At 39.7% G+C, this 24390-nt stretch overlaps 1 protein-coding gene across 1 annotated transcript in view; it reads right to left on the reverse strand.

Moving 5' to 3' along the window:
- The window catches only part of CFAP54 (cilia and flagella associated protein 54), a 209517-nt gene that overhangs the window by 17667 nt on the left and 167460 nt on the right, over positions 1-24390 (reverse strand). Inside the window, exons 58-64 of the mRNA XM_074941863.1 lie at positions 22380-22535; positions 18010-18118; positions 15223-15328; positions 14364-14462; positions 12369-12510; positions 7755-7964; positions 6745-6956 (exon numbers count right to left, since the gene is read on the reverse strand). Coding sequence (XP_074797964.1) covers positions 6745-6956; positions 7755-7964; positions 12369-12510; positions 14364-14462; positions 15223-15328; positions 18010-18118; positions 22380-22535 — 1034 coding nt within the window. The remainder of the gene's footprint in view (positions 1-6744; positions 6957-7754; positions 7965-12368; positions 12511-14363; positions 14463-15222; positions 15329-18009; positions 18119-22379; positions 22536-24390) is intronic.

Below are 24390 nucleotides of genomic sequence, written 5' to 3' on the forward strand. Positions count from 1 at the left end.
CAAACATAACAGTGATCTCTGGAGCTGATTATTCTAGGACAGTGTAACACTAATTATATCAAAAGAAGAGCAGACTGAGTAAAATAATTTTTGATATATGATGGCTGTTATAAATGTCACATATCATATAGTTACAGTTTATTCAGTGGCACAATTAGCTCTTCATTGCTGGGAACTGGGTAATGCTATGCTGTCTTACATTACAGAAAGTTCACCAATTCTAAAGAGCTACTTTCATAAAAGCAGTTTAAATCAGATGGGTAAGAGAACACATTTTTGCAGGCTTATATGAAAACACTGAAGAAAGGACAGTAAGATTAACCATAAAGAATAACCTGTTATTTTAATGTTGTAATGGTAATTGTTATTCCTGTTCAGGTGAAGAGTGGGATGGGAAGAAAATAATGTTTAACTTTACATTGAACCTTCAGAGACTAAAATCAATATATATGGCATTGTTATTGCAGACCCTGCACTTCCAACTGTTGAAGCTTGCTGTGAATGATATAATGTGAGTATATAGCTTTATTTAGGTTTGAAGCTTGGAATTTCTTTTAATCAACTATATAAAAACAATCTCCAATTTGCATCTCAAACAAGGGGAAAAACTTGTAGGGAAAGGCTCCAGACCCAGCTTGACAAATAACCACATCAAAGAAAGAAAAGGAGTACTTGTGGCACCTTAGAGACTAACCAATTTATTTGAGCATAAGCTTTCGTGAGCTACAGCTCACTTCATCAGAAGTGAGCTGTAGCTCACGAAAGCTTATGCTCAAATAAATTGGTTAGTCTCTAAGGTGCCACAAGTACTCCTTTTCTTTTTGCGAATACAGACTAACACGGCTGTTACTCTGAAACACATCAAAGAAGTTATTAGAGTAAGCAGAAGACCTACAGTGAATGGAAGAAGGGATTGATCAGCAAAGAAAGCTACAGTTTGGAGGTTAAAAAATGTAGGAATAAAATGACAGTACCTAAAAGTCAAGCTGAATTAGCCCATGTTATGGAAAGTAAATAACAAGAGGTTTTTTAGTTATATAAATACAAAGAAAATAAGGAAAGATGAAGTTGGGACTCTATGCAGTGTGGATAGGAAGGGGATTACGGATAATCTAGGAAAAGCCCAAAATCTAAATGAATGCAATGCCTTAGTTTTCAATAAAGATGATAACATGGAAGCACGGCTGATGAAAATGAGTACATAGAAATGGAAATTACCACATGTGAGTTGGAAGGAAAATTTAAAGAGCTTAATGTGCTCAAATGGGGGGGTGGGGTGGGGTTCTGTATCATTTCCATTCCAGATACTGAAAGAATTGGCAAATGAAATTGTTAGTCCAGTAGCAAGGATATTTAATAAATCTATATATTTGTGGGTAATACCATATGGACAATAGCTAACAGTGTACCTATATTTAAGAAGGGGGGAAAAGTGATCTGGGCAATTTCAGACCTATTAGTCTGACCTCAGTAGTACACAAGGTTTTAGAGCAAATTGTGAAGGAAAGAATAATTAAATTTATGGAGGTTAATGGTAATGGGGATGTAATGCAACATGGGTTTGCCAAAGGTAAATTGTGCCAGACTAACCTGATTTCCTTCTTTGAGAAAATAACTGATTTATTACATAAGGGAAATGCAGTAGATCTAATACACTTGGACTGAAGTAAAACATTTGATATACTACTACATGGGAAATTACTAGCTAAATTGGAGAAGATGGGGATTAGTACAAGAATTGTAAGGTGGATAAGGAACTGGCTAAAGTGGAAAAGGCAACAGGTTCTGCTGAAAGGTGAACTATTGAACTGAAGGGAGATTACTAATGAAGTTCCTCAAGATCAGTCTCGGGACCAATTTTATTCAATATTTTTTATTACTGACCTTGGCACAAATATAAGAGTGTACTAAATTTGCTGATGGTACTAAGTTGAGAGGCATCATCAATGCAGACAATGAACAGAATATTATATGGAAAAATCCTGATGACCTTAAAGACCTGAATGGGATGAAATTCAATATTACAAAGTGCAAAGTCATGGACTTGAGTCTAATAATAAGAATTTCTGCTACAAGCTGGGGTTCATCGTTTGGAAGTGACAGAGATGGAGAGAGACCTAGATATGTTGATCCATCACAGGATGACTATAAGTCAACAGTGTTATAAGGCTCTGAAAAATACAAGTGCAATCCTTGGATGCATCAGATGAGGCATTTCCAGAAGAGATAGAGAAGTCTTAATGCCACTGGACAAGGTACTGGTTAGAGCTCATGTGAATACAGTGTACAATTCTGGTCAGGTGCAGAGAAGAGATACTAGGATGGTCTTAGCAGATGGCAGGACAAGGAGTAATGGTCTCAAGTTGCAGTGGGGGAGATTTAGGTTGGATATTAGGAAAAACTTTTTCACTAGGAGGGTGGTGAAACACTGGAATGCGTTACCTAAGGAGGTGGTGGAATCCACTTCCTTAGAAGTTTTTAAGATCAGGCTTGACAAAGCCCTGGCTGGGATGATTTAGTTGGGAATTGGTCCTGCTCTGGGCAGGGGACTGGACTAGATGACCTCCAGAGGTCCCTTCCAACTCTGATATTCTATGATTCTATGACTGGGGGCATAGAGGGATTATTTTATGAGAGGAGGCTCATAGATTTTAAGGCCAGAAGGAACCATCGTGATTATCTAGTCTGACCTCCTGCACATCACAGGCCACAGAACTTCACCCACCCCCTCCTGAAATAGACCCATAACCTCTGGCTGAGCTACTGAACTACTCAAATCTTGATTTAAAGTTACAGAGAATTCACCATTTATTCTAGTTCAAACCAGCAAGTGACCAATGCCCCATGCTGCAGAGGAAGATGAAAACCCCCCAGGATCTCTGCCAATCTGACCTGGGAGAAATTTTTTTCTCAATCCCAAATATGTCGATCAGTTAGACCCTAAGCATGTGGGCAAGACCCAGCAGCCGAGACCCTTTTTTCTGGAAAAGAATGCTCTGTAGTAACTCAGAGCCCTGCACATCTAGTGTCCAATCTCCAGCCAACATGGATATATTGCTGATAGCAGTCGTAGATGGGCCATATGCCATTAGAGGCAACCTCATCATACCATCTCCTCCATAAGCATATCTAGCTCAGTCTTGGAACAAGTTAGACTTTTTGCCCCTAATAGTCTCCTTGGAAGGCTGTTCCTGAGCTTCACTCCCATGTTGGTTAGAATTCTTTGTCTAATTCCAAGCCTAAACATGTTGATGGGCAGTTTATATCCATTTGTTCTTTATGCTAACATTGGCCCTTAACTCTTCTCCCTCCTTGGTATTTATCCTTCTGATGTGTTTATAGAGAGCAATCATATCTTCCCTCAGCCTTCTTTTGGTTAGGCTAAACAAGCCAAGCTCCTTAAGTCTCCTCTCATAAGGTAGGATTTCCATTCTTCTGAGCATCCTAGTAGCCTTTCTCTACACCTGTTCTAGTCTGGATTCATCTTTCTTAAACATGGGAGACCAGAGCTGCACTCAGTATTCCAGATGAGGTCTCACCAGTGTCTTGTATAATGGTAATAACAATTCTCTGTCTCTACTGAAAATATCTCACCTGATCCATCCTATGGTTGCACTGGCCTTTATCACAGCTGTATCACATTGATGGCTCATAGTTTGACCAATACATCCATGTCTTTCTTTTCCTCTGTCACTTCTAACCGATACATCCCCAGCTTATAACAGAATTTTTTGTTGTTAGTCGCTACGTGCAAAGTCATGACTATTAAATATCATCCCATTTCTGTTGCTCCAGTTTTCAAGGTCCTCCAAATCTTCTTGTATGATATTCCGGTCCTCCTCCATATTGGCAATACCTCCCAACTTTGTGTCATCCACAAATTTTATTAGCACACTCCTATATTTTGTGCTAAGGTCATTAATGAAAATGTTAAATAAGACTGGTCCCCAAATCAATCCTTGAGGAACTCCACTAGTAACCCCCTGCCAACCTGACAGTTCACCTTTCAGTATGACCTGCTAAGGTCTCCTAACCAGTTCCTTCCCCATCTTCTCCAATTTAACTAACAATTTCCCATGGGAATTGTATCAAATGCTTTACTGAAATCCAGGTAAATTAGATTTACTGGATTTCCTTTTTCTAGAAAATCTTATCTTCTCAGAGAAAGATATCAGATTGGTCTGGCACAATCTATCATTTGTAAAACCATGTTGTATTTTATCCCAATTACCTCTATGTCTTTAATTACTCTCTCAAAATTTGTTTTAAGACCTTGCATACAGTTGAGGCCAAACTAGCAGGCCTATCATTTTCCAGATCACCCTTCCCCCCCTTTTTTAAAATATAGGTATTATATATGCAATTCTCCAATCCTGGGATATGACCCCCGAAGTTTATGGATTCATGAAAAATCCTTGCTCTTGGTCTTACAATTGTTTGTGTTTTGCTTCAGCTTTCACATCAGATATGGTAATTTCTACTTCCACACTCTTGCTCCCATCAGCCACCCTGCCATTGCCCCTGAACTCCTCATTACCCTTATAAAAACTGAGGCAAAGTATTTGTTTAGGTGCTGACCCATACCTAAATTATCTTTAATATCCACCCCATCCTCAGTGTTTAGTGGTTCCACTTCATTACTTGTTTTCTTTTTATTTATATAGCTACAGAACCTTGCACTATTGGTTTTAAATTTCCTTTACAATGTCCCGTTCTGCTTAGCTTTTGATAGTTCTCACTTTATCCCACACTTTCTGATCTCCAAGAGTTAGCTTTCCTTGCTGATCCATCCCTTCTTCCACTCCTTGTAGGCTTTCTGCTCTCTCTTAATAATCTGTTGAGATGCTTGTTCATCCAGTTTGGTCTGCAATGCTTCCCTATGAGTTTCTTCCCCTTGCTTTGGATGCAGGCTTCAGATAGTTTATGCAATTTTGACTTACAGTAATTCCAAGCTTCTTCATATTCAGATGCTTGACCTCTTAAGTTCAGTCAACTTCCCTTAACATTTAAAAGTTCCTTTTGCAATCATGGAACCTAGTTCCAGACCTATTTTTGTTTCTCCTGGAAGTGCTTGGCTTATTTAATCTAGCAAAAAGAAGGCTTAGAGGGTATATGATTGCTCTTATTGGGGAAGGTGGGGGGGAAGAAGGGAGAACAAACACCAGGGAGGGTAAAGGGCTATTTAAGCTACAGGACAATGTTGACAACAGACCAAATGGATATAAACTGACTATAAACAAATTCAGACCGGAAATCAGAAAGTTACTAATCAAAGGAGTAAGATTCTGGAACATCCTTACAATAGGAGTTGCGGGGAGAAAAAACTAGATTTTGAAGTGAGAGATGGACAAATGTATGAGTGGGATTGTATGATGGAGTTGTTTGTGATGGTGGAAGACACAGCTCAGCAGACCTGGGTGGGGTCTCTTCCAATTTATATATTATGTTCTTAAAAGTTTATGCTTCAGGGCTTCAGCTGGCCACCTGCAAGGTTCAGGAGAGGACATCCCTCACCCTTGCAATGTATTCTTGGGTGGTTTTGTTTGGTCTACTTCCTCTAAAGCATCAGAGATGGTCATGTCTGGAGATGGGATACTGTATGGGTGGGCCAGGGCTCCAAAGTGGCATTGAGCATTCTCTCTCTCAGATGCTTGGCTGGCTGATTCTTGCTCACATGTTCAGAGTCTAACTGATCACCATATGTGGGGTTGGGAAGGAATTTTCCCCTAGATTAGACTGGCAATGACTTTGGGGCTTTTTTTCCTTCCTCTGCAGCATGTTGTGCAGCTCACTCACTGAGATAATCTGGGTATATTTCATTTATCAATTCCCGGCATTGCAGAGCCTTGGTATATGTCAGTCCCTCCCATGCGCTGCCTGATTCACGTAATAACTTAGGCTCCTGTGGACTGTAATACTTTGGATTTATTGTGTAGGTGCTGGGTTGTGTTGGTGGCCTCTGATATGCAGAAAATCAGGGTAGATGATCTGGTGGTCACTTCTGGCCTTAAACTCTATGACTGTGAGATCTGGACTGGACTAGTTGCCACGTTTGTTTGCAACCCTTCAGTCCTGAAAGGACTGACTCTAAAACTACTAACTCAGCTGGTCTAATAAGCATATTTACAATTGTAACACACGTTTAAAAATAAGCTAAACCTGGAGTTAAACACCTCTGCAGTGTCCTCTTTAGACAAATAAATAGAATTCATTTTTTGAATGAAATGTTTCATAATATTGTATGTAACATATAGAATATATACAAAACATATACAATTCTGACAGGATAGAAGGTTTGTACAATCTGAATACGTATTAGGCATTGGGTATTTTTGGTGTGATGCATGGGGATTTGACCAAGGGATAAGACAAAAATATTGGTCTTCTATCAAATAACACTGAAATTTTCTTTAGCTTTTTATGAAAATTTCCCTTCAAAATAACATTGTTTAATTGCTACTGTTTTCCATGCTTTAAACACAATGTACATTGGATGCAATTCCACTCCTGTGCAGAGGATCAGCACAAAAGCCTGTGCAACAATTAATTCCTCAAAATAAGGCTTGAGCAGGACTTAAGTGTTGCATGGGCTTTGTGCTGGCCCTGTGCAGTGGTGTGAATGTCACCCTTGTAGAAGAGCTGGTAAGAAACAGAAAATTTGGAGAGTCCATGAAGCTCTTCATGCATGATGAGTGCAAGGCATGTCATGCAAGTGTGACAGGGAAAATAATTTTTAAAACATACCTTTACAGGAATAGCAGCCAGACTAACACCTGGTTTTTCTAAAACCTGCAGCTGTTTTGGAAAATCTTCAAGACAACAGGTTGAATATATATACAGATGTTTTTTTAGGAAAAAATGCATTTTTGCTAAACGTAGAACAATTCCTGTATCAAAAACAGAAGTGAACAGTGCATCTTCCATAGAAAATGGTCCAGGTGTTGATTTGGAGACAGCTTTGGAAAGAGAAAATCTTCATTAATTTACCATTTGCTATTTAGAAATATAGACTTTATGACTGCTTGACGTTTATAAATCCAAATCACATAGTAAATTTAAATAAATTCAGCAAAAATCTATAAATATTTTTTCAGAATTACTAAACTGATGGTTCTTAATTATTATTGTTTATTTGAATTGTAGCACCTTGAAGCCACAGTCATGGACCAGGGCTGTCTGTAGCTGAATACACATAACAAAAGTAGCTTAAGAATCCTTACAATTCTGTGACAGACTAAAGCACCCACCTCCCAGTTGGTGCTTGCAGAAAGAAAAGCTTTCTGAGGTGATTTTAAGAGTTGCTCAGTGGAGAGAGATGGATTCTTCCTTCAGGAGCTCAGTTAGGGGCTTACCCCGAGACAACAGCTGCGGAGGACCAAAACCACCCCTGGAGCCTGGCATGTAATGTTGTTTTTAAGTGCAACTCTCACTATCACCTTGACAATCAAATGTTTACTTAGGTCTCCATAATTAAAAAGAAAGTTTGAAAATGAAATAGGTTACTGAAATAATAATGAGAAACCAATTTCAAGAGACTCATTTGGTGCTGCAAAAGAGACATAATATGGTATCCTGAGTCTATGTTCATTTACATTGGTTTTACACTGGCATAACCCCATTGACTGAAGTTTCTCCTGATTTACACAGTGCAAAAGAGCTCAGAATCAGGCTCAGTATTAGGTACTTTGGAGTTAGTCTCAGAGAATAACTAATTCCCCTGGCATCAAGAAAAAAGTAAAATTGACAGTTCATACCAAAGAGAGGGCTCATGTTATATCTTATTAAGTAATTATGGTAGCGGATTAAATGGACCCATGTTATAGTTTGTTTCCTCTGGCTGTCCTTGGAGATATTACATGCTGTTCCTTCACTTTCTATTTGGTCCTTTTCACTTTGTAAGATTTCTTCATTTTTGAGAGAAGGGGCCATAAGGTTTTTATAGCGAACCTCATATCCATATCCATCTGCAAATGCAAAAACAATTAAACCTAACTCACACCCATTTTATTCAACCTTGCAATTTGTAAGTTTAAAAGCTAAGGTGTACTTCACAGCAGAAAGAAACTAAAATGCACACCAAAAGGGAGTTTTATTTTCAATGCTATTTCTGAGTCTTCTGCTGAACTTTGTCATCCGCAGCTGAAATGCCATTTGTGACCCCAGCAATGTGGCAATACAAGGGAAGCAACTATAAAGCCCTTTCCAACCTGCTCTTGTATTTGTTTACCAGCCAGGAGAAAATGTTTTTAACATTCAATATTTTAACATCAGGAGTCAGATTCTGCCTGGCCCTTATGTGAACTGAAGCTGGGGTGCGGGTGGGGGGCAGGAGGAGAGGCACATGGCACCTTCAACCTCTTTGCATGGCCCACATGAAGGCCAGGCAAAACTGCAGTTCCTGTGCTCAGGGGAGCACAGTCCCCTGAGGACACGGAGACTGTGGACACAAACTGTTTGGGAAGGAGGAGGAGGAGGAGGAACATACTCCCACCCCTTTCTGCACCAGCCTGGGGAGCAGGCTGTACCCAATAAAGGGGGGCGGGGCAGGCAGTAGATGCACTCTCCTTGAGCTAGAAAGCTCCTGAAAGCAATGACTCTCCCTGGGCCCCCTTGAGGCAGTGTGACTTTTCTTACTCTGGGCTGTGCCTAACAGATGTGAACTAGCGCCAGAGTGCATATAGTTTTCCATGTGATTCTTCCATTATGTCATATTAGGCCATTCCACATTTCCATATTTTGGCTTATTGCCTTCAGTGGGTCCGATCTTCCCATTGGTAGTGCACAGGCAGACTGCTATGTGGGTGTAGAACACTACTGTTGTCAACAGGTTTCGATCTGGGCACAGCAGTCCGCATGTGCAATCCACTGCAGGATCGGACTTTGACTTTTCATTTGCACTGTGCAGTAGGGTCTAAACCCAACCTAATAAGACGTTATAACAAAAATCACTCTGGTCCAGTTATTTCTAATTTTTTATCTTTTGTTTAGCCACTTGTTTTACTTAATCCATGACAAACTCAAAAAGCACATTGGCTAATCTTATTTCTTTCTTTTAATGAAACCATTTAAAGGCCAGATTACTTATACAATGAATGGGTCTCTGACCCTCCTTGTAGAACTTGCTCCTGATTTTGCAAGTGCTCTGAATACTGAACTCTATGAAATCGGCTGGGCATCTGGCTCCCAGAATACTTGCAAGACCAAGCTCCTTTTTTGTTATTTCAACCCTGAGGACTGATGGCTGGCAGTCTCCTGCATGAAACTCCTTTGCCAACTTCAAAAAGGAAATAACTGACTGTAAATTTCAGAGGGCAGCATCTATACTCAGCAGGGACTGAGCAAAATGATCAGTGAGGCTAACACTCTACCCTGCTACTGCTGCCCTCCAGGGTAAGAAAAACCCTAAGAGCTAGGGAAGTTTCATCAGTTTTGCCAGTCTTGAGCTAAGGAACTAAGACCCAGAAGTGAGAATCATGCACAGATGCTATCTTTAAAGAAGTTATTATTAGCACAAAGCTCTCAGTACAAAAGAGAATGTAATCCTCACAATGCAACAGTAGAGATGGAGTAGTAAGTATTACACTTCTATTTCAGCACAGAACACAGGGAATCTTTGCATCTGCAGGCCTGGCAGCACTATCTGAACTATGCCTGATTTAGTCTCTTTTCCAATTCCTTGCTGTTTTCAAAGACTACAAAATCTTCCTCTACATTCTTGTCTGTCTCTTACAACCATTCAAAAAAACCTTTGGTATTAATTCCCAGTGGCAATCTCCCAAACAACAGTTTAAGCTAATTATGCGTGCATATAGAAAAATAAGTAATGCCTCCATTATTCCCATTTTCATTGTTAAAGATCATTTCATTGTTAATTGTAAAAACAGAATGTACTTAAAATGCCCACACTGTATATAAATGAAAATTTAACAATTTCCCTCATTAGTGCCTCTAAATCTAATATTTTACATGCTGTGTTGCTCATTTTCATTTCAATTCTCCTTTTCTTATTATGGCTTATTACTTCCTTTCTACATCCTCCATTCTCCTTTGTATTCCCTCTCAAAACAACCAGGACAAACACCTGCAACATTTGCTAAAAGAAAAATGATAAGCAATTGTCAGCCAATGGAACTCGTGCCAGACAATTAAATTAATGGAAGGCTACAGCACACGACCCATCTGTTTTTATAAACCAATCACAACACATCTATTTAACAATGGTATAGTAAGCAGTCATTGCTCCACTTCACCATCATGTATCAGACAAAATAATTCCATCTCCAGTAGTCATTTGGAATAACTGAAATTAAGTCATTAGAACAGAACGTTATCACAGCATCAAGGTTTTCTGTTTCAAGAAATATATACATATCTGTTTTGCCTTGGTATTTACATAGCATTTCAAAATCATTGTTCCACAGCAACACTTTATTTCACTGAAATTATTTCTGAAACAAAAATTGCCATTTCATCATTTTTAATGAGCTCCATTGTTTGCAGAATAATTTTAGAGGTTGGAGGTAAAAATCTCCCTTTTCTAATTGTATACTTTATCATTCAGCAAACACGGATAATTTTTTACTTTGTTTCTCAAATGGAGCTTGATTTTTAAGGGAATCTTTTTTGTTTATTTTTACTATGAGACTGATCTCTGTGTAGTTCTAGGAACAGGGTTTGTTATGAATCAACCAATGCAAGATCAGAAAACATTATTTTTGGCTAGGTCTTACATAAAAATCTACTGAATATAATTTTTTTATTTACTGGACTGGAAAGATAGTGTTGGATAGTGGTTGAGTAATAGAGTATAATAACTAGAATAGATCATTAGGGCTGCAGATTTGTCACTGATTTTTCTGTCTGCCTGTGACTTTTTTCCCTGTCTGTATGACTTTCCCAAAGGCTGGGTCACTGGCCCAATGCATAGCAGAGGCCCAGGGAGCAGTGGGGAGGTAGGAGCTGGAGAGTGGACCTACCTCAGCCCAGTGAGGAGATATGAAGAGGCTGGAAAGTGAGCCTGCTCTGCATTCATCAGGCAGAGCGTTGCTCAGGTTTGGCCCCACTATCCCCGCATCATGGCGGGAGGATAGGTGGGCAAAACTTCATTGAGTGGCATTATGACCTAGCATGTGGGGGTCACAGCACATCTGAGGTTTGGCTCACATGCCCCTCCATCATAATGGGGGAGATGTGGGGTGGTCAAACCTGAGCAATAATGCAACCCTGCGTGCTAGGTCACAAGAGCTGGAGTGGGTCACTGGGCCCAACCCCGTGGGACAGCAGCTGCAGGAGTCTCTGCTGCAGGGTGAGCATGGGGCACCAGGCAGAGTCCTGCAGGACAGGCGCTGCAGGAACTGCCACTACCCAGGGTGAGTGTGAGGCAGGCTTGTTCTCTAGTCCCCTCTCCCTTCCTCACAGAGTGGGATTAGGGTTGCAGTGCTGGGGCTACTGCAGGTGGGGTGGGGCAAGGAGGAAGTTTTTTTTTTTTAAATAAGAAAAAATCAGGGAGCAGTCACAATAAATGTAATGACCCATGACTTTTACTGAATTTACCATGAGTGCTCCAGGATTTTTGATAAAAAATACCATGACTAAACTGCAGCCCTAATAAGTGTTTTATAACTGCTTAATTTCAGAATTCCTTTGAAAAACAAATCAAACAGAACCTTACTGACTAGTGGTAATATTTCTTTTTTTATTCCAAATTCAGACATTCCAAGGTAAAACTAACCTTTAGAGAAAAAAATCTGCCCTAACTCACCATGTGAAAAGAAGCAATGGTAGCTCACCAGAGGGTCAGGAGCCATCCCTCTGGGCATAGGGCAGGTTGGCTCAGATAATCCTGATTCAGCATGCACAGCTGTCTTAAAAAGTAACAGTTTAGCAGTGTGTCCATCCCTCCCACCACACACACTGATTTACTTGCCAACCCCAGCATGCTCACAGGGAGTTAGGTACACAGTAATGCCCCTAACTCAGTTGGCCATGCTCCCTTGGTGATACGAAGTGCTGCCAGGTGAGTTAGCTGGCACTAAAACCATTAGGAGTGTAATTTGCCCTGCTCCTGTAAGGGTGTACTGGGGCAGTGGCAGATGTTCCCTCTTCTTTAAGTCTTATACTTCTTTGCAAGGCAAGGAAGGATTTTGTCTTTACCTTACATGTATTTCAAATAAAATGTATTGCAAGCATGAAAAACTAATAAGAAAGCTTTCATGTTTCTTTACTACCAAAAAACAAGTGATTGAACCTAATACCAAGGTAAACCAGATGATCTGAGTTTACATATTAAATTCACTATAATATTACATGTGATGGATATTTTCCATGGATTATTAAATGCTCTACAGTTGTAAGATATAAAGTAATACCAGACAAAAAATCTTTGTATGAAGCAAGAAGGTCCATAGAAGCAAATTCTGGGATGTTCTGTTGTGTTGCGGCTTTCACTTCGTGGCCTTTAACACTCTTCTTTCCAATTAATAGCTGAGAAGCAAGCATAGCTTCACTGACCTAAAATTAATATTTAATTTAGTCAGAATCAGGTCATTGATATATATCTATATCTATATCTATATCTATATCTATATCTATATCTGTGTGTGTGTGTGTGTGTGTGTGTGTGTGTGTGTGTGTGTGTGTGTATATACACACACACACACACACACAGACTAGAAAACAGACTACAAAAAATTAAGCACCCAACACCAGAGGTGACTGGGGAAATCTTCCATTTCTCTCTGACATAGAGTACATATCTCACTTAAATAGGTCATTACTGTTGACAACTTAATTATTACACAAGTGATTTCAAATCAGACATCCTCACCTGGATGCCACTGATGTCTGCCCACATGTCAAATGTGTATGCATACATATAAGGCACTTAATTCCTAGATTTGCATTGAATCAAAGTAAAAGCAACCTGTGTCAGACATGGCCAGGAGAGATTAAAAGCATTGCTCATACAGCATTCATTTTAAGTATTCCAAATAACATGCCTGGCAGAAGTCCCAATGAATTTTAATTCTTGTCTCTCCTGTGTTGTGTTGTCTTCACAGCTGGTAGGAGTGAAATACAGGGTATGTTTACACAGCAAAAAAACCCTGAGGCAGCGAGTCTCAGAGCTCATGTCAACTGACTTCGGCTCACGGGATTTGAGCTGTGAGGCTATAGCAATGTAGATGTTTGGGCTCAGGCTGGAGCTTTGAAACCTGGCAATGGGGGAGGGCCTCAGAGCCCAGGCTCTAGTCCGAATCCGAACACCTACACTGTTATTTTTAGTCTTGCAATGCAATCCTGTCAAGGCTAATTTCCTACTCTGGCACTTCCAGTGCAGAAGGTGGGGCCCTGCAAGGATTCTAAAAATTAATACTGGCCACTCCAGGCTTGTATTGAACTCCCAAGGTTACAGCTTCTCTCTGACCTTGGATGGGTAGATGCTGCCACCACCCAAGTGCAAGAACCCCTTTGAGAACCCAGGAAGGCGCACATGGAAATTCCTTCCTGTGGGGTACCCTAAAGCCCTTTACACACACACACACACACACACACACACGAGCTGAGAAAGAAAAAAAAAAAAGAAATCAGCTATTGCCACCAGCTAGTTAAACAACATGTGCAGAAACCTCTTAAGACACAAAAATCCAATTCTGTTCTTAAAAAAGGTAAATTTTATTAATAAAAAAAAGAAAGAAAATACATCTGGGAATTTAGGCATTTGCTAGATTAAAAAAAAACACTACAAGGATTAAGTATCAAGAATAGCTTTCTTGAGGTTCAGTTTAAAGGTTACAAGCAAAACAAAAAGCACCTGGGGTTAGCACAGAGGAATCCACAAGCCATAAAGGAATAAGAGATAATCCTAATCACATCTTCCTAGATATTTCCTGATCTACTTACATATCTGGGGTTTCAAATGAGTAGTTTCTAGGTATGATACTGAGGATTTTTCATACCTGGCCCAAGCTTCTTACAGCATAGCTTCTCTGTCCGTTCTCTCCAGGAGAACCACCACAGACAGACAAAAGGGGAGTCTTGTTTCAATTTTAAAAAGTTCTAGCCTTCCCATTGGCTCTTTTGGCCAGGTGCCCACTCACTTCTTTTTACCTGTGCATAGCAGTGAGACTTTTTAACCCTTTACAGGTAGAGCAATTTGAGAACAGCTACTAAGGGATTTTATAGCTACTGGCTGGCTGGGTGTCCACAAAAGGGAGTCCCTCCCCCTTCATTTATCACAGAGCCCTAGTCAACTGACCCAGGGTCTGAGACTCACTGCCACAGGATTATTATTATTATTTTGCTCTGTAGCCATACCCAAAAATGGGATCAAGCACAAAAAAATCTCCCCCAAATATCACACCAACCTGTGTAGCTGCTCTGATTGCAATCCAGGCCTGTGCTCTGTACACTTCAGTTACATGGGAGATTCTCTCGATAGAAGCCAAGTTTTCTTTGGGAGTAGTCTAAAATTTAGCAACAGTTCATAATTAGGTTGGTAGGTTTGCCATGGAAATACATAGTTGGTGGGGAGGAGGTCCTGGAGGTGTCATGGTAATTAAGTTACAGAAATCAGTAACATTTGTGAAAGTCAGATGTATTTTAAAAACCACCCAAACTATATAAATGGGTCTCCCCTATATTTTTGAAGGCACATCATGATCCCGCTCTTTTACAGAGTTCTTGTATACAGCTTTTTCCATTTTTTGTCAGTAAACATTGTCTTGAGTTTTAAGTGACCTTTCTACTACCTCTTTTTTCCTTACCTACTTGACCTGTATTCCCTGATGGTGTAGTGCTTGTGACTGTACCTTGCAGTACACTAGTCTTTTGTGTCTGCAATGTTGCCCCCCATCTCCAGTTGTAAAACAGTATACAAACAATATACTGAGTAACAGCAGTCTGAAAAATGTTTGAAGTTCAGTTTATAATGATACTTTGTTTGAGAACCACAAATTCATTAGTACAGAATCTGAAACTAAGCCACAATTTTGGGGTTGTTCTTCTGACCTCAGTATTTTCCTGTTTATTTGAAACCATTTTTACATACAACATTAACATTGCAAAAATACCATAAACCAAATTAACTAAATTAGAATCCTACCGCTCTACTTTGCGTTAGTATTATTTATTTGTAATATATATTGTAGTAATGTCCACAACGTGCTAAAAGACGACATGGTCCATGCTCTGAGGAGGTTATGATCTAAAAAAAGGAGTATGTACCTTTGTTTTGGATGCCTCTATCTTAACAGTTTGCAAAGCCTCTTCCTTATATGTAGCCAAATGGAAATATAACAGTGCTATCTCCAGGTAGGATTTCCTTATCAGCCTGCAAAAATAAAGACACAAATGCACTGATTTTAAGGCCAGAAGGGACTATTACGATCATCCAGGCTGAACTTTTGCATAATACAGGCTGTAGAACTCCAGTGATTCCTACATCCAGTCCATAACTCCAGTCTGAGATATAGCAGATCTTTTAGAAAGATATCCAGTCCTGATATAAAGACTTCAAGAAAGAAAGGCATACCATACCAGGCAAGAAAACCTAACAAATGGGATAACTATTTAGGAATATGCAAAATGTATTTTGTGTAATATGCAAACAAGTACTTGGTAAACAAAAAACTGTTTTTGTCAAACTGATCTGGTTCTATGTACACAATTTGTACACGTTCCTATAAGCACAATCTACTGCTTCAATGTTAGGTCACATGTCCACTGCCTCAGTTTTTCTCTCTCATGGATGGTAGATTTGGAGTATAGCTCTCCAGATAAATCTATACAAAGATCCTTCCTCTTCCAGGAATAAACAAAACGTGTCCAGACAAAGAAAAAACAGCCCCTTCAGCCCTGTACTAGGCTCAGCTGACGCACGGGGAACGTAATCCCTCTCTCAACTCAAACCTGACCCTGAGACCCTAAACTTTCAAGCAGGGTGTCCTCTTCACTTTGTCTCCGGGCCATTTCCTACATATCCTTATAATCATGGGCCAAGACTCTATGGTTGGAGAGATTCTTTAATATTCATGCTCCCTGTAGGTCATTTTTCCAGGCTTCCTAATTGGCTCTCTCCAGGTCCTCCTGCCACTCTGGACTCTTCCTATGTGAAACAGTCTCCTGACTATGTAGTCCTCTTTCCAAGCACAGTCACATGCTGAACTGTTGCCAATTCACAGATTTATTGTGATAAGTTCCAACAGGGACGTGATTCTTGTGAAACAAAACAAGAGAGAGACACTAACACACTGCTGTGTAGACTAAGGGAAGCTGCACTAAGCAACAAAAATCAAAGATCATGAGTTCTAGACCCAGCTCTTCAAAACTGTTAATATTTCTGTGCATGTCACAATTCTTATTCTGAAACAACATTTTACATTGTGGGGAATAACTCTCATTCACCAGTTTCACAGATTAGATAACTAAGAGCTTGCACAAGGTCACATCAGGTACAATCCAGAACAGAACCCAGGTCTTTAATACAGAACTATGTCTCATTTACTTCGCCACACATTCTTTCAGAAGGAACATGGCACACTAGATGCTTATGAAACCTACACTAACACAGTATGGTACTGTGTCACCCTCTAGAAGGAAAGCCACTTATAAAGGTTTATGCCTCTGCTACTGCTTCTGTGCTCAGAGTTCTGATTCTTTGGCTCAAGAGGTAGAGGATCATGTTTTTACATGCAGAGGACCCCAGTTTTGTCCCCACAGAGAACCCAATCAGGGGCATTGCTATATTTGGCTATACTGTATGTAACCATGAGACCACAATCTGCTCCCTGAGTCAGGAACAGAAACTAACAATCTTGATGTCCAGTATCCCAAAGCTGCTCATCCTGGTCCTCACTGCCTGAATCGATTCAGGCCTCTCGGTCCTTCCAGTCTATTGCCAGCTTTTTGCTGGTAACTAATACCAAGGAACACTGTTCTCGTTCCTGTTCCAAGGCACATTTGCCCTTCTCCACCTCCATCTGTCCTTTCGGTTGTTTCTAGCTGCTAACTCTTTTAGCTTGCCAGGCTACAGGCACCTACTCCTCACCTACTCCCCCTGCGATCCCTCATACAGCTGCCCTTTCCCACATATTCAGGCCAAGCTGCTCTTGAAGTCATTGTCTGGAAAGTTCTTTAGGACTCCCAAGCTCTGGATTGGGCTTCCAAGTGCTTGAGAAAGATCCCTTGGGCAACAATAGGGTTCAGATCAGGAGCAACGGTGATAGTGCAAGACAATAGTTTTTACTATGCTATGATGTCAGGCAACCTCACTGAGACCTTGGTAGGTGGCCTGAGCTCCCCCTAGATGCTCATAGCCACTCCGCGGCTACTGTTACTCTCTCTAACATAATCAAATAGTCTTCAAGGTCATCACTTGGGTCCAATTTGGCCGGTCTGAGTTGGTTCATGCAGCCTCAGTCAGTTCTGACATTGGCACTGGACCCCTCCAGCAGCCATTTCAGGAGAAGCTCCTGGCCATCCCCCGTTCTTCCTGTGCTCTTCCTGTTGCTGCTCATATTGATGTTGGTTGACTTCTAACATTCGCTTTCAGGTCACTAGTTCTGCTGCTCTTGCTTGGTGGCCAGCTGCACTGCCTGCTACAGTTGCTGGTTTTCTATCCTTTGGACGTGGACTGCAATTCATGTTTTTTAAAATGAAATAAAACCATCAACTTAAATTTAGCACTTTTTGTTCCTGGAGCTGAAACAGAGGGTACATGTTCCAAAACAAAACTGAAAGCTCTAACTTTTATCTAACATAATATTTATGTGTTGGTTATTTCAGTGTTTATGGAAATGTATATTTAATCCCCTGCAACATTTACATTATATAAGACACTATATCAATATTTCTTTTATCTTGGAATAGACAATCTCTCCACAAAGAGGGAAAGAAGCCTGTCCTTTATAAAAGAAGCATCACAAAAAGTCCCAGAATAAAGCCAAACACTACATAGTGGCACATATCTAAAGTGAGAAAGTATTATGAAAACTTATATTCACAGTTCCTTACCCAAAGTTTTGATCATTTCGCTGGCTCACTTTTATGGCATTCAACAGGGTTTCAGCAGCTTGTGGTGACTTATTGTTACCTGCTTCAATAATCTGGCGCTCTACCTTACCTAAGAAAGAAACACAAAGCAGTTTTGCATGATTTTATTCTTTTCTCTGCAAGACCCAAATTGCTTTTTCCTGCAGGAAACTCAGGTTGCCTTTTTTCTCCTGCTGATAAGCAAGTAATGGGCACATATTCAGTTTTCTTCAATTTGCTTTTAAATGTAATGTATGATATCAGTATGACAAGTTATTCCAAACTGAAGTATTACCCTGTATTGAAATACGTGAAATAGTTACAATAATCAACTTTGGAAACACAGTGACACCTAGATGTCATTGGAATCCAATAATGCATGTCAATATTTCAGATTGTTCTTTCCAATATATATGACTTTGAACCCTACTGCAATTAATTTAACGGGACTCTTATTTAATTCCATAGCATTTTGAAATTTGTCACAATCCTCTCATTCTCTTTACTGTAGACTGATGCAAAGAAGTCATTTAGTGTCTCTGCAATATCCTTATCTTTCTTGATTGTGCCCCTTACTCTCTGATAAACTAGATAGGTGAACAAATGATTATCTTCAAAAAATAATGGAAGATAGGAGAAATTCAAGAGGACTGCAAAATGGCAAATATAGTGCCAATCTATAAAAAGAATTAAGACAACCTAGGGAATTACAGACCTGTCAACTTAACTTCAGTAACTGGAAAGATAATGGAGCAAACAATTAAAGAAATCAATTTGCAAACACCTAGAAGATAATAAGGTGATAATAATCAGCATGGATCTGCCAAAAACAAAATGTGTCAAGCCAACCTAACAGGTTTCTTTGACAGGCTGACAAGCCTTGCGGATAGACGTGAAGCGGTAGGTATGATATATCTTGACTTTAGTAAGGCTTTTGATACTGTCTTACATAACTTTCTCATATCCAAACTAGGGAAAGACAACCGAGATGGAGCTACTATAAGGTGGGTACATAACTGGTTGCCAAACCATTTCTAGAGAGTAGTTATCAGTAGCTCACAGTCAAGCTGGAAGGGCATATTGAGTGGGGTTCTCAAAGGGATTGGTCCTGGGTCTGGTTCTGTTCAATATCTTCATCAACTATTTAGACAATGGCATAGAGAGTATGCTTATAAAGTTTGCGGATGACACCAAGCTGGGAGGGGTTGCAAGTGCTTTGGAGGATAGGATTAAAATTCAAAATGATCTGGGCAAACTGGAGAATGGTCTGAAGTAAACAGGATGAAATTCAACAAGGACAAATGAGAAGTACTCCGATTAGGAAGGAACAATTAATTGCACACATACAAAATGGGAAATGACTGCTTAGGAAGGAGTACTTTGGTAAGAGATCTGGGAGTCATAGTGGATCGCAAGCTAAATATGAGTCAACAGTATAACACTGTTGCAAAAAAAAGCAAACATCATTCTGGGATGTATTAGCAGGAGTGCTGTAAGCAAGACACCAGAAGTAATTCTTCTGCTTTACTCTGCACTGATAAAGCCTCAACTGAAGTATTGTGTCCAGTTCTGGGTTTCACATTTCAAGAAAGATGTAGACAAATTGGAGAAAGTCCAGAGGAGAGCAACAAAAGTGATTAAAGGTCTAGAAAATATGACCAACGAGGAAAGATTGAAAAAACTGGATTTGTTTAGTCTGAAGAAGAAAAAACTGAGGGAGGATATCATAACAGTTTTCAAGTACATAAAAGGTTGTTACAAGGAGGAGGGAGAAAAATTGTTCTTGTCAGGGCTGGATTACCCAGTAGGCAGACTAAGCACGTGCTTAGGGCACCAGCAAAGCAGGGGGCACCAAAAAAAAAAAAAAAAAAAAAAAAAAAAAAGAGTTTGATATTTGATATTTCAAAAAAAGCATCAAAGTGGTCATCATGGGAAAAATCAGAACTTTGTTAGACTTCCTGACACTCCACTACACACTTTTCCCCTGTTTTTCTGTTCTCTTTTTATTACTTATCCCCACCTAAATCAGGGGGGCGTCCTAATAATGTAGATTGAAATAATGCGAGGAAATCACATTTGGATCATTGCAGAATGGAGGTTTCTTGGGATTGTTGGAGCTTGTGGCTCAGTTTAACCCATTTTTAGCAGGCCATCTCTCAAAATATGGGAGTGCTGGCAAAGGTAACCCATCATACTTATCCAAGACAATATGAGATGAACTCATTGGTCTAATGAGTGACAAAGTTCATTCAGCTATTGTGGATGAAATATGTACTGCTGGGTACTTCTGTTTATCTGTCGACTCTACACCTGATCTTTCACATATTGATCGAGTATTGTACTAAGATATTTGTCTCCCACAGATGGAAAACCAGTTGAACGATTTATAATATTCCTCAATTTGAAAAGCCACACTGGTGAAGAAATGGCAAATCAAGTACTGCATTATCTGTGCCAAGTTTGCAAAATAGATTTCTCAAAGTGCAAAGGTCAATCTTATGACAACGCTGCCAACATGTCAGGGCATTATCAAGGAATGCAGAAGAAATTTTTAGAACAGAACAAATATGCCATATTCATACCATGTGCTGCACTCTCTCAATCTTGTTGGCCGCAGTGCTGATTGCTGTCCGGTGGCAGTAAGTTGTTTCTCAACAGTCCAGTTACTTTATACATTTTTCTCTGCCTTAGCACACCGATGGGCAGTTCTTAAAACATATTTGGGCAATAATCATGTGTTGAAATCTTTCTAATACTCACTGAGAGGCACATGCAGTGTCAACAAGTGCAATTCTGGAGTCCTACTCAAAAATTGTGGGTGCACTAGAAAGTATAGCTGAAGACCAATCACAAAAGGGAGAAAGTATACGAGAGGCAGAAAACATTGCAAACAAGAAGCAAGGAATAGAGTTTGTATTCATGTTGACCATGTGGAATGAAATTTTACAACACTTTTACCACACAAGTCAAGCTCTCCAAGAAAAAGAATTGGATTTGAAAACGTGCAGACCTCTGTCAATCATCAGCACTTACACACTTTGAGGAATGATTTTGAAAGATTTGAAGACATATCAAAAGATTTCTTGCCTGATACTAACTACAAAGAAGCCCAGTCCCACAAGTGAATCAGGAAAAAACCAGCAAATGATAGCAATGCAACAGAAACAGCATTGAATCCTAGAGATAAATTTCGCGTATCTACTTACTATGCTATAATTGATACACTTGACGCTCATATGAAGAGGAGAGGTAAAGTGTATAAAGAAGTATCAAGTAGATTTTCTTTTCTGAACGATATGGACTTATCTGACGAACAATATTCACAAGGTTCCCAAAAGCTAGTTGACTCATACCCTGTTGACTTGAACATGAATCTCTGTGTAGAAGTATGGCAGTTCCACTGTTATATGCGTGCAAAATTTAATGAAATAGGAAAAATGAAATTCAGTCACATTGATCTTCATGACACAATATTGAAAGATGGAATACAATGTGTATTTCCAAATGTAGAGATTGCACTACGTATTTTTCTAACATTGATGATTACTAACTGCTCCGCAGAACGCTCTTTTTCTCAGCTGAAAAGAATGAAAAACCCTCAGAGAACAACATGTCAGGACAGATTTGATTCACTTTCCCTGTTGTGTATGGAAGCGGACATGCTTTGTCGAGTCAGCTTCGATGAGCTTATCCAGAATTTTGCAATCTAGAAAAAAGCTATTTTAATTTCAGCATACATGTAAGTTTTGTGTCATTTCAAAAAATAAAAATTTTATTTTGATAAAGTATTGTTTTTATTTCAATTACATATGAGGGGGGACCATAATCTTTTCAGTGCTTAGGGCTTCTAAAGGTCTTAATCCGGCCCTGGTTCTTGTTAACCTTTGAGGATAGGACAAGAAGCAATGGGCTTAATTTGCAGCAAAGGAAGTTTAGGTTGGACATTAGGAAAAACTTCCTATCAGAGTACTTAAGCACTGGAATAAATTGCCCAGAAAGGTTGTAGAATCTCCATCATTGAAGGTTTTTAAGAACAGGTTAGACAAACACCTGTCAGAGATTGTCTAGATAATATTTAGTCCTGCCTTAGTGCAGAGGACTGGACTAAAAGACATCTTGAAGTCCCTTCCTGACCTAATGCTTCTATGAAACTCCTCTTGTATTTCTAAAATATGTCATTATATACTGTACTCTTGTTAAATATATTCAAGTATAATTAAATGCAGTAGAGATATTTTTAGTCATCTGTCAATGTGGGAAATGTCAGGAGCATGTATCCATTCTAAGGCATATTGCAGGCATAAGAATAAGTTGGAAAGATAGTCATGTCACAAAACCAGGACTTTGCTTACCTTTCTGAAACAGAATTTCTGCTTCCAAATCTAATTCTCTTGTTGCGGATGTTCTGCAAAGGTCCAATGCTGTTTCTAAGTGACTGAGAGCAGGTAACCATTGTAATGGATTCTCTCTTCTAGATGTGCAAGCTACTTCTTGAGCTAATGCATGTGCTGAAAGGAAAACATTTTAGGCAGGCTTTGGTAAGTTGTTTATCAAAAAACACAAATACTGTAAAAAGGAAATAACTTCCTGGCAACGAAAATTATTTTACAGTACTAAACTCCAAAAATCTAAACGGTACAAATATTTTCAGTGAGGTCCTGTGGAGCTGAGAGATCATTAAGATCTTTCAACACAATATGATGTAAACAAACCATCCTGGAAAAAAAAAAAGGGACTTGTGGCACCTTAGAGACTAACCAATTTATCTGAGCATAAGCTTTCATGAGCTACAGCTCACTTCATCCGATGAAGGGCGCTGTAGCTCACGAAAGCTTATGCTCAGATAAATTTGTTAGTCTCTAAGGTGCCACAAGTCCTTCTTTTCTTTTTGCAGATACAGACTAACATGGCTGCTACTCTGAAACCATCTTGCGTGGCTCGGTTCACATGGGCCACAGGAACCAGACCCTGCAGAGGACATTTGGAAGGACTGGCAGTGAATCATTCCCTAGTTGCACTTGAACTTCAGATTCTATACAAAACCAACATTGCCAGGAATCTCCAAATGTCAAAGCCCCTTTTGCAACCTTCAGATCTAGAGGCTTTTTTGACATTTTCCATGGAACTCTGCAAAGCTTATCTATTCTCCTAGGCTTTTCCTAAAAGTTTAGGTTGAAGCGTAAACACTGACCAAATGAGGTCATTATTTTGCTGGGTGATTTATATTGTGTGAACTGGAATTATATGGATGGCAAGTCACTGTACTTGGAACTCTTCTCTTTATTTTTGTATATTTTAAACATTTGTACAAGCACCTTTGGGAATACAACTTTAATGAAGAGAAAGAAAAGAACCGGAGCTACTGAGATTACATCATCATTAAAGTTACACGATCTTGGTTCCAGTTCACACTGTAAATACCACACTGTAGAGTCAGATGTGCATACAGTGTCTCACATTACATATGGGTAGCTGAACCATCAAATACCATTTGAAACACTGACATTGCATTTCCCCCTCTCCCCCATGGTTATTGTAGGCGGTCACAGTATTGCCACCCATACTTCTGCACTGCCTTCAGAACTGGGCCCTCGGCCAGCAGCCACCACTCTCCAGCCACCCAACTCTGCAGGCAGCAGCACAGAGGTAAGGGTGGCAATTCCATACCATGCCATCCTTACTTCTGTGCTGCTGCTGCTGCTGGCAGTGCTGTCTTCAGAGCTGGGCTCTCGGCCAGAAGCCGCCACTCTCTGGCTACCCAGCTCCGAAGACAGCACTGCCATCAGTAGCAGTGCAGAAGTAGGGGTGGCAATAATGCAACCCTCCTATAATAACCTTGCAACTCCCCCACATTCCCCTTTTGAGTCAGGACCCCTTCAGTTACAACACCATAACATTTTAAATTTAAATATCTGAAATCATGAAATTTATTATTTTTAAAATCCTATGACTGTGAAATTGACCAGAATGGACTGTGAATTTGGTGGGGGCCTAACTATATCATAGCCATCTTTGTGAACCAAAGAGACCACTCTGCCTTGTCCTAAATACTGATATCTGTAATCTACCATGATTCAGATACTACACCAGTGGTGGGCAACCTACAGGCTGCGTGTGGCCCACGGGCAGCAGGTTGCCCACCACTGCACTACACCAAAAGACAATTGGCAGGAGGGAATATGCAGACAAGATTAATATTGTTTGTGTAACTTTAGCTATGAATGTCCTGACTTTTTAAACATTTGGCTTTTTACTGACAGAGGTCCGGTAATGATTTAATTTAATTTAATTTAAACATCAAACAGAGTTTAAAGCTTTTTTCTGAGTATATTCAGTACATTTCCAAGTAATGTGCCAAAAAAA

This window comes from Natator depressus, chromosome 1, assembly GCF_965152275.1.
Source record: "Natator depressus isolate rNatDep1 chromosome 1, rNatDep2.hap1, whole genome shotgun sequence".
Taxonomy (NCBI): domain Eukaryota; kingdom Metazoa; phylum Chordata; order Testudines; family Cheloniidae; genus Natator; species Natator depressus.